Source organism: Molossus molossus, unplaced genomic scaffold (assembly GCF_014108415.1).
Source record: "Molossus molossus isolate mMolMol1 unplaced genomic scaffold, mMolMol1.p scaffold_m16_p_15, whole genome shotgun sequence".
Taxonomy (NCBI): domain Eukaryota; kingdom Metazoa; phylum Chordata; class Mammalia; order Chiroptera; family Molossidae; genus Molossus; species Molossus molossus.
Window position 1 is genome coordinate 52,645,300 of NW_023425350.1, and position 12,631 is coordinate 52,657,930.

General features: G+C 57.9%; 1 protein-coding gene across 14 annotated transcripts in view; it reads left to right on the forward strand.

Moving 5' to 3' along the window:
• DYSF (dysferlin) overlaps positions 1-12,631 on the forward strand; it is a 208,834-nt gene that overhangs the window by 99,129 nt on the left and 97,074 nt on the right. For all 14 annotated transcript variants that reach the window (XM_036262777.1, XM_036262775.1, XM_036262784.1 and 11 more), the window contains 8 exons: positions 2,125-2,317; positions 4,307-4,462; positions 8,001-8,132; positions 8,218-8,384; positions 9,179-9,293; positions 9,549-9,654; positions 9,920-10,062; positions 12,344-12,517. In XM_036262777.1, coding sequence (XP_036118670.1) covers positions 2,125-2,317; positions 4,307-4,462; positions 8,001-8,132; positions 8,218-8,384; positions 9,179-9,293; positions 9,549-9,654; positions 9,920-10,062; positions 12,344-12,517 — 1,186 coding nt within the window. The remainder of the gene's footprint in view (positions 1-2,124; positions 2,318-4,306; positions 4,463-8,000; positions 8,133-8,217; positions 8,385-9,178; positions 9,294-9,548; positions 9,655-9,919; positions 10,063-12,343; positions 12,518-12,631) is intronic.

The following is a 12,631-nucleotide window of genomic DNA, read 5'->3' on the forward strand; positions in this document are numbered from 1 at the left end:
CCACTTCAGCCCCGCAGTGTCACGTCTTCCGGTTAGGAACAGTCTCGGTGCTTAATCCTGGTGGGTGGGTCTCTGTCCCCACTCCCTGCCCGAGGGGCCCGGCAGTCCTGCCCTCCAGCCTTTTCAGGGCCCCTTGCACATGCTCCCTCCTGCCTCTGAGGGATCTCTCCGTGCACGTACTGCTCCTTCTGCTGGAACTCCTCCCTGCTCTTTTTGGCCTGACCAGCCCCTGCTGGTCTGACAGGTGCAGCTAGGGGCCACCGCCTCCAGGAAGTACTCCTGACTTCAAGGCCCCTCAACCGGGACCAGCAGAGCTATTGCTCATGAGGAGTGAAGTGAATGACCCTGTGGCCAGTTCACTTTTCAGGCTGGACACTGCCCCCTCCTGGGTGGCTGTCCCTGATAAAGGCACCCACTGGGGGCAGGACAGGCAGCGACTTTGTGAATAGCTCAGCTCTGTTATCGGCCTGTGCTGGGCTTGCCCATCATTTTCAGGTCAGCCAGGGTTGGCAGGGCAGCTGCTCCTGTTGGGGGTGGGGGACAGTGTCATCAGCCTCTTCTTCTGGGTCTCCCGTTCTTTCCATGCCCGATGCCTTGGGCGTTTCTGGGGCAGGAGAGGTCTGAGACATCTCCTTAGTGGCGGTCACGGGTCCGGCTGTTTCTTGGGGAGTCTTGGCTGGGCTGGTGGCCTCCGTGAAAATCTCCCTTTGGTGGTCTGTATGGCAGACCCTCCCAGCTCCTGACCCAGGCTGGGAGCATAAATCACTCTGGTTGGCTCAGCTCTCCATATCCCACTCCAGACCCGCCTGCCCCCACCCTCAGGCCCACTCAGGCCTGCTTCCCAGGCAGGCTCCAGCCGGGACTCTGGCCCAGGCCCCCCTTTACCCACCAAGCATGCCCCTCCGCCACTTTCGAGTGGGCTGGGGATGGAGGCCGACCCTCTCCTGGCCTGGGGCAGCCCCATCCGCGGCACCCTCGGGGCAGTAAATATTATATTACTACAGGGTGTGCAGTACGTGACCTGAGACAGGTCCCGGGGCTTAAGTTTCCTGAGATGGAGTTTGCGTACTGCTCCCCCCACCCTAAAAATTCAATTAAAAAAAATAACAGGAAAAATGTAGTGCGCCGAGGGCCTGCCAGAGTGGTGTATCTGGCGGCGGCGGTGCCGCTGCGCTCCGGCGGTAATTGGTTCTGCATAGCTCGGGGAAATTGGCAGAAAAATAAATCAGCCGGGAGCCGGAGTCGAGACGCTGCAGGGAGGGGAGTATGAGGTGGGGGGGCTGCAAGCGGTGGAGCAGGACTGGCGGAGCGGGTTTGACTGATGTCCTGTTTGGGAGTCGGGGGCTCAGCGGAGGTGGGGCGGCCCCCATACCTTCAAGCAGGGATAATCCAGAAGGGTCCTGCCGGCCAGGGAGGGCACGGAGCCCCCTCCCCACCCCATCCTGCAGGACCCTCGTGCTTCACTGACTGACCTGGGAGGACCTGTGTGGCGAGGACTACGAAGGACTATTCGGGACAGTGGGATGGGGGATCAGAGTTCTTTGCCTACAAACAGGATGGAGTTTAAACCCAACCCCCCCCAATTGGGGCTGTGTTTCTGGGACTGTATGTACCCCCCCAAAGCTCCCCAAACAGAGGGTTCTGGGTGGGGTGTTGTGGGGCCAACCCGAGTCGACGCATCTGTATTGCTGGCTGTGGGCCTCCCCACAGCGTCTGCAGTGGCTTGTCAGGGGTCCATAAATTTCCTTCTTGAAGAAAGTGTGCGTACAAGAGAATGGACTCGTTTCAGCCAAGGGCAGCTGATTGCTCCGGCCTCTGCTCTAGGAGGATGCAGGGGCAGGGAAGGACCCGCCCCGGGGACTTCAGGGCAGAGGCATGTGGGTCCGAGGGGTTGGGGAAGGCTTCCTGGGGGCGGTGGGGACAGAGCAGGTTGCACGGAGATGACTGTGCACGTGGATCCGGCTGAGAAGCTGCCTGGGACACATGGGGTGCCCAGAGGTGGGCTGAGGGTGTGAGGCTTGCTGTGGGGCCTGTGCCCATGCGTGTGTACATGCACATGTGTGCCTGGACTTGGGTGTGCACTGGGCTCCTGCTCATCGGGTACATCCCATCTGTCCTTCACAGCCAGCCCCTGGGCAATGTCCAAGACAAACCCTCCGCCACCTACCTGGACCAGTACCTGTACAAACTGCGCGCCCGGCACCTGAATCAGATCACCGAGGCGGCTTTGGCCCTGAAGCTCGGCCACTATGAGCTCCCTGCCACCTTGGAGCAGGCTGAGGACTGGCTTCTGCGTCTCCGCGCCCTGGCGGATGAGGTAGCTAACCCTGCACAGCGCTTTGCTTCCTCCTGGAACATCGCAGTGGGAAGGGACATGGGGACTGTCTGGACTATGATCCAACCCTGGCTCCATTGCTGGGTGACCTTGAGCCAGTGACTTAACCTCACTGAGCCTCAATGTCCCAAATTATAGGTGGAGCAGAGAGGATCCAACGGGAACCTGGATGTTGTGGGGCCCAGCACAGAGCCTGGTGTGTAGTAGGTGCTCAATAAACGTCCTCAAATATGAGTAATAAATGCTGCCAAAGTATATTAGAGACAGAGGGGACCTGGCTCTAGGTCCAGGGCTGGGGTCTGCTTCCTGGGACCTGACTCCTTCTCCCTGCCAACCAGCGTCTCTGTGTTCCTGCCCTCCTGGGTGCCGCTGAGCCCCAGGCCGAAGGAGGCTGCATTTGCAGTAACTCTGAGCATCGTCATATCTACTCAGAGAGAAGAGGCTTAGTTTGTATTCAGGGACACTGTTCCCCACTGCACTGCCCCTCTTCAGGTCAGATGCATCCCTCACCCGGTCCTCGGGTGACCAGGCAGGCCATGGATTTGTCCAGAATGAGGACAAAGTTCCACTCATATGTCACAGGCAGACCAACTGCTCTACCTAGAGCCGCGTGGGACCTGCAGGGAGGGCGTGGCGATGGTCGGAAGGATCTCCCCAGGAGTGTACAGAGAAAGGCAGGCCCGCAAGGGGCTTCTGGAGGGGCACGTTGTTGAAGGGGAGAGCGAGGCCCAGGAGGTGGAAGGAGCCTGGAATGGTGGTCCCCGAGAGTCAGTTCCTGAGCAGGGCCTCAGGCCTGTGGCCCAGCCACAGGCTGACCCCTCACACTGGCCATGAACTCTCTTCTGGGCTGGTCAAAGCATGCCTTCCCAAATCATGGCCCAGAGAGACCCCAGAGCTCTCTGCACAGACTGTGATAGGGCTGGGAGAGGTTCAAGTCAAACAGGCGCTGTTGACTGTGTGGGAACCCAGAGAGAGCCCTTCTCACATTTGAGTGTGCATCCGAATCCCCAGAAGGGCTCAGGAAAACAGGTTGCACACCACCCCCCCCCCCCCCGCCCCACCTCACACGTCTGGGTGGAGCCTGAGAGCTTGCATTTCTGCTCTGGGGACCACACATGGAGCACCCCTGCCACAGTGATTAGGAACGTGGATTTGGAGTCAGAAAACCCAGTTCTTAGCCTCCTAGAGCCTGAATTCTCTCACTCGTCAAGTGGGTCGCCTTCCTCTGCCTCCTGAGCCGCTTCGGGGAGGAGGAGACAAAGCCTGTGCGGTGCTGAGCAGGTGCCCCGGGCCTTCGAGCCCTGGTCGGAGACTCAGCCCCCCCCTCCGGTGGCCCTTCGCTCACCAACCTCGGAAGCAGGTGGACGTGCTCCACCCGCCAGCTCTCCGAGTGTCAGCGGGAGCAGTCCTCACTCCCAGCCACGGGCCCTGAGCGACCCGGGCCTTGCAGCTTTGTTCTGAGCGAGTCACCGTGTTCAGAGCCCACTGTCCCCAGGCCCAGCAGGGGGCAGATCCCAGGGTCCCTGCTGCTGGAGGGAGCAGGCGTGAGTGTCCTCTGAGAAGGGCACACCTGTGGGTTTGCTGCTGCTCTTAGGGCGGAGGTCAAGTGGAAGCCTCCCATGTGTGTGCCTGGAGCATCTATCTACCCAGTGTGTGGGTGGGGTGTGTGGGTGGGGAACCAAGGAACTTAAGTTCTGGGCTCCAGGCAGGAGTGTCCTTTCCCAGAAAATGTGAACTCAGCTGAGTGATTTTTGGCAGGCTCCTTGTGTGAGCCCGGGCAGCCTGCTGAAGACAGAGGTGCCCAGCTGGACCTGGGAGGTCAAGGGGGTGACCAGGCTCGGGCAGCTGAGGGATGGAAGCCAGGAAGAGAGCTGGTGTGACTCTGAGCCAGGGTGGTCAGCTCATGGTGGGCTGTGGGCTGTGGACCCGGGCACGTGACTGTCCCCACACTGACTGCCACCTTCTCTCTAGCCCCAGAACAGCCTGCCAGACATCGTGATCTGGATGCTGCAGGGAGACAAGCGAGTGGCCTACCAGCGGGTGCCGGCCCACGAGGTCCTCTTCTCCCGGCGGGGTGCCAAGTATTGTGGCAAGAATTGCGGGAAGCTGCAGACGATCTTTCTGAAAGTGGGTTCTTTTTCCTCAAGTCATGACTGTGCTGTCTCAGCCTTCGCCTGTCCCCCTCCCTCCCCACATTCCCTCCGGTTCTCTATCTGCCTCCCAGTCCTTGGGCTCCGCTCCTGGAAGAGGCGGAGGGCTTTAGGGAAAACTCCTTCCTTTCTCCTCGTTCTCAGAGTTCCCGGACCTCACACACCTAGTCCAGAAGGTTGGCAGGTGAGAGGCAGAGGGGTGACCCCCGAGGCCGCGCTTGCCCTCCAGGCAGGCTCCTGGTAGGGTCCTCGGCCCTCAGCCTCCAAGAGCCTGGCACGGACCGGTCTCCACACCCTGCCGAGAGCCTTCTCTCCAGCCGAGCCTCATGCGGTTCCAGTTCCTCCCCCTGGGAGGGCTGGTGTTTGGGCACCAGGTGTGCCCATGGCTCTGCCCCACCAGAGAGCTGGAGCAAGTATCCTGTCCCCCAGTCTTACCCTGCCCCCACCTCTCCTATTTCTCCTCTTCCAGTACCCATCCTTGCTCCCTCTCCCTCTTCTCTCAGGGGACTGACTATCTTTGGGGGTAAGGGGACAGGGAGGTGAGTGGGCACCTGGGGACCCTCTGTCCTCTCTCTGAATGAATGTGGGGACATAGAGCCAAGGCTGCTTTGGTCATGGTACCATGGCTTGGTGGTCAGGACACAATCTGGGGACTCTCTCCCTGTGCCATGGCTGCCCTGGCTCAAGGGGAGGGTCTCTGTTTGGATGCTGTCATTGAGGCTGTCCTGGGAGTGGCCTTGGGAAGCAGGCTGACCCCTTACCACGTACTCTGGACTCCAAGCGGTCCGGTTCGCATCGTACACCGCCTGGTTGCCCCGCCCCTTCCCTGTGTCTCCCCCCAGCACACCAGGACCAACCCAGCTCTCCCCTTCCAGTGGGTTGTCGACTAACCTTAGCCTCACACTGCTGAGTGGCTGTGGGTGAACCCATTCATATGCTGGCCAGTCATTCTTGTCACCACCTGGGTAGGGAGAGAGGACAGGTTTCAATGGCACAGTGTGCGTGGTCAGGTTGCAGGGCTGGCTGGGATCCTGTGTGGCCTTAGGCAGGTTGCCAAGGCTCTCTGAACTGTTGGCTGCCGTCTCACCTGTAAAATGAAGGTCAGGCTGCCTACTTCAGAGGTTTTGAGAACTGAATTAGGTGACACAGGTCATGGGTCTTGCTAGAACTAGGCAGTGGATGAATGTTAGTTTCTGCACCCCCCCCCCCTTTTCCTTAGGAGCGCCCTTGCTCCCTGGGGAGAGGAGGCTCCATCAGCACCATGACTGGAGATCAACCCAGAGGCAGAGATGAGCAGATATCTGCACATGGGGTGATTGATACTTCAGACGAGAGGCCAGCTCTGCCTAGAAAGAGTGTGGGAAGTGTGTCAGACAGTGGGCTGTCCCTCCCACCTGCTCACTTGCCACCCAGGGCACGTTCCCCTTGTGATCTTTTCTCCGTCCTCTGCCAGCTCCGCGCCTGGTAAGACAGAAGGGACCGGAAGTCAAGGAGCTGCCACATCTGAGCGGTGTTACCCAGGGAAGGCTGTCTGGCTGGAGGGGGGGCTGCGGGCGGGCGCCTGGTGGACACGTTCCAACAGGATGAGCTCCAGGCTCTGACCTCTCCGCCCTGCAGCCCTGGGGAAATACAAACTGAAAAATTTTCCTGATTCCAAGCAAAAAAAAAAAAGATATAGAATTGTTTCTCGAAGTCTTCCCCACTGAGTTTATGAGTCCCGCCAGTAGCTCCTGAGCAAGCTGTACAAAAATGTTGGCAGCAAGCGGAGACCAAGAAAACATTGGTGTTTCTTAACTTAAACCAAAGTTGGAAAAAATGAGCACCAGCAGAGAGGGAGAGGAGCCCCAAACTAGACATTTCTTTATTTGCTGTTGCTATTTTGGGTCCGGCAGGCTGGCCCCGTCTGGGGGAGGGCAGGGGAGAGACTTGGGGTGGAGGGGGAAGGGGGGTCAGGCATTCCTGCCATCTCCCTGGGGCTGGTGGTTTGGAGGGGAAAAGGCTGCTAACCACCCCAGGGGAGAGGACAGCTGAAGAGAACAGTCATGGGGAGGTTTCCGGGGGGAGAGACACTTGGGGTCACGGACTCCTCCAGACTTCATCAAGGATGAACCAAAAGCAGAGGGGCTGGGTGAGGGGCAAGACCATCATTGCCTTGGCATGCCCCCCTTCCTGAGCCCCTCTCCTGGATGGGGCTCTCTCTCCAGGCACCCAGGCCTCCTCTGTCCAGGAGACCCCTTACCTTGGCCTCCCTTTCCTCTTCTCAACCCGTCACAACGCCTCCTCGTCTCCTTCTGCCCCTGGTCTCAGAGAGACTCCTCCAAGCTCACCCACGGGAAGCCTGGGTGCTTCACAGGTTACTCCCTCGACGGCACACTGGGTTCTTCCAAGCGTGAAGAACTTCGGCTCCTCGGGCCACATCTGCCCTTGATGCCCATCGGATGGTGGAGTGCTTGGGGAGAGTGCGAGTTCTGTGTTGGGTTTTTGTGGTGATGCCGTTTTGGCGGAGCTTTGGAAAGTTCCAGGCTAAGAAGACCAATGACTAGTCCTTAACATACTGATACGCACTCAAAAGGGTAGGGGTATCAGATGATACACTAACATCCAGCCAAGAAAACCCCCAGAAAAAGAAAGAAAGAAACAAAAAAACCCAATGTTAACCTCTTCACCTTCCAGACCTGGATGCTTGTATCTCTTTAGAGATGGGTTCTAGAACAGCATTCTCCAATATGGTAGCCGTACGTGGTTATTTACATTTCTATTAGTAAAATGAAATAGGCCCTGGCAGGGTGGCTCAGTTAGTTGTAGCATCGTCCTCGTACACCAAAATGGTTGCGGGTTCAATTCCTGGTCAGGGCACATAACTGGGTTGTGGGTTTGATCCTCGATTGGGGCGCATACGGGGAGGCAACTGATAGATGTTCCTCTCTCACATCAGTGTTTCTCTCTCTCCCTTCCTCTCTCAAATCCATAAAAACATATCCTTGGGTGAAGATTAAAAAAATAAAATAAAATAAAATGAAAAATGTAGTTCTTCAGTCACACTAGCTACATTTTAAGTGGTCCGTTGTCCATTGGGGCCGGTGGCTACCATACTGGACCGTGTAGAAATAAATCATGAACATTGTAGCGGAACGTTCCATTGGACAGTGCTTTCTAGAGGAGAACAGAAATGAGCATGTGGTGGCAGAGGAAAGTGGGGGTCCTGGTCTCCGCAGAGAGCACAGAGGTGGGGATGGTGCATCTCCTTAGCTGGGCAGGCGAGGAGAAGGTATCTGACCAGAGCCGGGGACAAACTGCAACCAAGGTACGCGCCCTTAGTGGGAACCGAACCCGGGTCTCTCAGGACCACAGGCCGACGCTTTAACCGCTGAGCCAATCCGGCCAGGGCAGGAGAAGGTATCTGAATCATACGCGCTGCTTCCAGAACATTCCAAGTCCTCAGCAGGGCACACACCGGAGGGTGCTCATGCCTGGAGGCCCCTCAAGTTGGGTTTCTGTCCTTCTCTGGCACCTAGTATCCAATGGAGGATGTGCCCAGAGTCCGGATGCCAGTGCAGATTCGGGTGAAGCTGTGGTTCGGGCTCTCTGTGGATGAGAAGGAGTTCAACCAGTTTGCCGAGGGCAAGCTCTCTGTCTTTGCTGAAACTGTGAGTGCCTGCCAGCCCACCCCGTGCTCCCTCGCCCCCAGGCTGCCGCCGGGCCCCGCTTACTTCTCTATTGCTTGCTGTCCAGTATGAGAACCAGACCAAGCTGGCCCTGGTCGGGAACTGGGGCACAACGGGCCTCACCTACCCCAAGTTTTCTGATGTCACGGGCAAGATCAAGCTACCCAAGGACAGCTTCCGGCCCTCGGCCGGCTGGGCCTGGGCTGGAGATTGGTTCGTGTGTCCAGAGAAGACGTGAGTGACGGGCAGGGAGGGCTTGGGGACCCCTCTGCCCACTCGTTTTCTGAAGGGCCTCAGCCTGTTCATCCCTCTGCCTGCTCCCACCACCTCCGCCCTGGTCTCAGGGACCCCCACTCGCCCCTCCCAGAACTCGGAGCTCACCGGGCAGCCTCCTCTCCGGCAGGGCGCTAACAATCGGAAGGCTCTTTGTTATTAAACCACAGCTGGTCTCCTTCAGACTTTGCTTCTGTGGACTTTCCTTCTCCTCCAAGATGTCACAGAGCTGTTGGCTCCTCCATGTGTTACTGCTGTTCATGCCCAAGGTCCTTTCTTCCTCAGAACATCCTCCTCCTCCATCTCATTGATGTCTCTGTCTCTCTCTCCTCTCTTTTCCAGCTGGGCTGACATTCAACTACTGTTTTTTTAAATTAAAAAAAAAAAAGAAGTATAATTTATATTATAGTCAACTACTCTAATATTAAGTATACAGCTTGATGATATTTTCCATTTTTCCAATCATCTATTGAACTTCAACTACCCCCAGGCTTAGGTGCCTTCTGTTGGTCTTCCCTTGTCTTTGTTTATCTTGGGTGGCGATGTATTCTTCTGTCTGTGAGTGTCTCTAGGTCTCACCAGGTCTCCTTTCTCTCTCTCCCCTTGACTCAGACTCTCCTCATTCTCTCCTCTCTGTCTGTCTTACTTGGGTTGGGGTGGGGCAGGAAGGTTGGCCCAGGCCTGGGGTTGCTCTGCTGGAGGTTATGGGTTGGGGGGTCTCTTTGGCAGAGGCGCTGACTGTCCCCTGTTCACAGCCTGCTCCATGACACTGATGCGGGCCACCTGAGCTTTGTGGAGGAGGTGTTTGAGAACCAGACCCGGCTGCCCGGAGGCCAGTGGATCTACATGAGTGACAACTACACAGATGTGGTAAGGGGGTCCTGCATATTTGTACCCAGGAGGGACCTGTGACTCAAAGAAGGGAGGGACATTTTCTCCCTTGCTCCCAAGTCCCCAGCCTCTATGCTTTGGTGACCAGAGGGACAACATGCGGTCCAGCTCTGGTAGGACCCTGACCCTGAGTCACACCTGGGGCTCTGAGAGTGTATGTTGCCAGGTTGCATCTTTTCGGCCTCCCTAATCATGCCTGTCTCTTCCCGTGCTTACCTGCCCGGGGTTGCCCAGAATGGGGAGAAGGTGCTTCCCAAGGATGACATCGAGTGCCCACTGGGCTGGAAGTGGGAAGATGAGGAGTGGTCCACGGACCTCAATCGGGCTGTTGACGAGCAAGGTGGGTGACACGTGGGACCCGGTGAGCCCCACCTGGTGAGCTCACAGGTGTGCGGGTGAGGACAGCTAAGTGTAGGGCCCCTTGTCCTGAGGCACTGGCCTTCACTGGGCTACACCATCTGGGGACTTCCTGGGGTAGCCCCCACTTCAAGCTACAGACTAGGAGTCAGTGGCGGCTTGTGAGCCTGTGAGCATGCCCCAAATGAAGAGCACCCCAGGAGAGCTGCAGAGTGGCTGGGCAGCGAGTGATGGGTGCCCTCCCCCAGGCTGGGAGTACAGTATCACCATCCCCCCGGACCGGAAGCCGAGGCACTGGGTCCCTGCTGAGAAGATGTACTACACACACCGTCGGCGGCGCTGGGTCCGCCTGCGCAGGAGGGACCTCAGCCAGATGGAGGCGCTGAAGAGGGTGAGCCCAGTGGGTGGTGGATGGGAGTGAGGTCCCGGTACGGGAAGAATCTTGGAACAGGTATATACCTGTGTGCACAGACACACACAGGTATACACAGGACATGTACGAGGCACATGGGCTCTCTCAAGATGCTCACAGATCACACACAGCACATGGGCAGATCACACCCAGTACATACAGTCAAGTAGCACACACACAGATCACATCTGGTACATGAACATATTACACCTAACACATGCAATATCACACCAAGTACTCACACAGAGCATACCCAACATGGACACAGATCATACCCAGCACGTGCATAGATCACACCCAGCACATGCACAGATCACACCCAGCATGTGCACAGATCACAGTCAGCACTCACATAGCTCACATCCAGCACGTGCAGAGATCACACCCAGCACTCACACAGCTCACATCCAGCACGTGCACAGATCACAGTCAGCACTCACACAGCTCACATCCAACACATGCACAGATCACATCTAGCACGTGCATAGATCACACCCAGCACTCACACAGATCACACCCAGCACATGCACAGATCACACCCAGCAGTCACACAGCTCACATCCAGCACATGCACAGATCACACCCAGCACTCACACAGATCACACCCAGCACATACACAGATGCACACAGATCACAAGCAGCACATGCACAGATCACTCCCAGCACACACACGATGCTCGCAGAACCCCCAGATGTGCATGACTATGCAAAATGGGCACACTGGGGGTTCACACACAGACCTGGAAGGTGCAAAGACATACCGAGAAAATGTCCATGGCTGGGTGTCCTAGAGGCCGGGTTGAGATAGGAATTTGCTCCCTGTGGCTTACTGAAGCCATGCTCTCAGGAGTGCCAGGAGCAAAGACATGGTGTCAGGCAAGGTTGGCTTTGTCCTGAGCCGTGGCTCAGAGAGGGCGCACCCTGGAGCACCACAGAACCAGCCTCACCTGGAGCAGCGGGGCTGGGGTTTGCACCTCTCATCAGTCATTGGCTGGGGCCTGCTGTTGGGGCTGGGGCATGTACCCTCCCCAGGGAGCCTGCTCCCTTCAGCATGGGCACTTCCTGGGATAAAGAAGCCACTGGCATTGGTAGCTGCTGGTTTTCCTGGCAGCTGAGGATGGGTGCACAGCACGAACGCATTGGTGGTTAAGGGGCCTGGGTGGGCTCCGTCAGCATTCACTGGAGGACCAACGTGCCCACAGCTGTGCACAGATACTATGGGACACAGGAAGGTGCAGAGTGAGCATGTGCATGTACACACAGTGCACGCACCTGCTCCTGGAGTCCCAAGATGCCTGTGTCTGCATGGCCTCAGACACCAGCTCCCCTGGCCTCCTGACCTGTGTCCTTCCTTCCCAAGCACACATTGAATTTTGCCCCAAGAACCAGGTCTCCCCTGTTCCAGGAGTAGCCTTTGGCAGGACCCATGTCCCTTCCTCTCCCCTTGGGCACAGAGAATCTGGAGATGGATGTCGCTGGGTTCAAGGAAAGGCAAAGCTCTCGGGCAACAAGCTGTTGGTGGTGCCATGAATGAGACAAACTTCACTCTCTGAAGGGGACCCCAGGGGACAGAGGTGAAGCGTCGCCAGGCATGCGCCTCACCCCTCACCACCAGCCTCCCTCCCGACAGGGCCGAGGCTGGCCTCTAGGACCTGCACTGGTCACTGAGCTCATGGCCCAGGCCCGAGGCCATACCCGAGACAGTCCCAGGTCACTTTTTGCAGGAGCTGGAGAGGAGGGGTTCCGGGGCTCCCTCCAGCTCGGCAAAGGGAAGAGGTGGATGCGCCTCCATTGCCGACCCAGGCCCAGCCTCAGGGGCAAAACGGCGACTGTGAAATGAAGTCTTCCTTGTGCCTCTGAACTGCAGACCCACTTCCATTTTCATGAGCTGGGATGTGAGGAAGAAAAAGGAAATGACAAGACAACCTTGGATTCACGAAATCCACCCCAAATCCAAATAAACAAACCAACCTGAAGCCCTGTCATCACTGCTACCTTCCCTTTCTGGCTCCTCAGCTCTCCCCACAGCCTAGGGAGCATCCTCCCCTCCTAATATTCTGACCCAGAGCTCTTGTCCCCGCAGAAGCTGCTCAGGGCACCCCCCCCCCTCCAGGCAGCCCTCCCGGGTTTTCCCGTCTGGAGGGTGCTGGTGTGAGGTGGGTGAGGAGTTGTGGAGGCAGGAAGGGCACAGCGGGAGCCGAGCCCAGGACTCCCTGCAAGCCCGCCCGCGCCCCTGAGCCGGCCTGCTGTCCCCTCACAGCACAGGCAGGCGGAGGCAGGGGGCGAGGGCTGGGAGTACGCCTCGCTCTTCGGCTGGAAGTTTCACCTGGAATACCGCAAGACAGATGCCTTCCGCCGCCGCCGCTGGCGCCGCCGCATGGAGCCGCTGGAGAAGACGGGACCTGCAGCCGTGTTTGCCCTCGAGGGGGCCCTGGTATGTCCCTGTGCCCACTGGGCCTGGGGGGGGGGTGCAGCTTGGGTCCCCGGGCTGTTCAGGGCTGATGCAGAGGAGCAGGCCCCAGGATAGAACTCTGGGCGGAGCATTGAC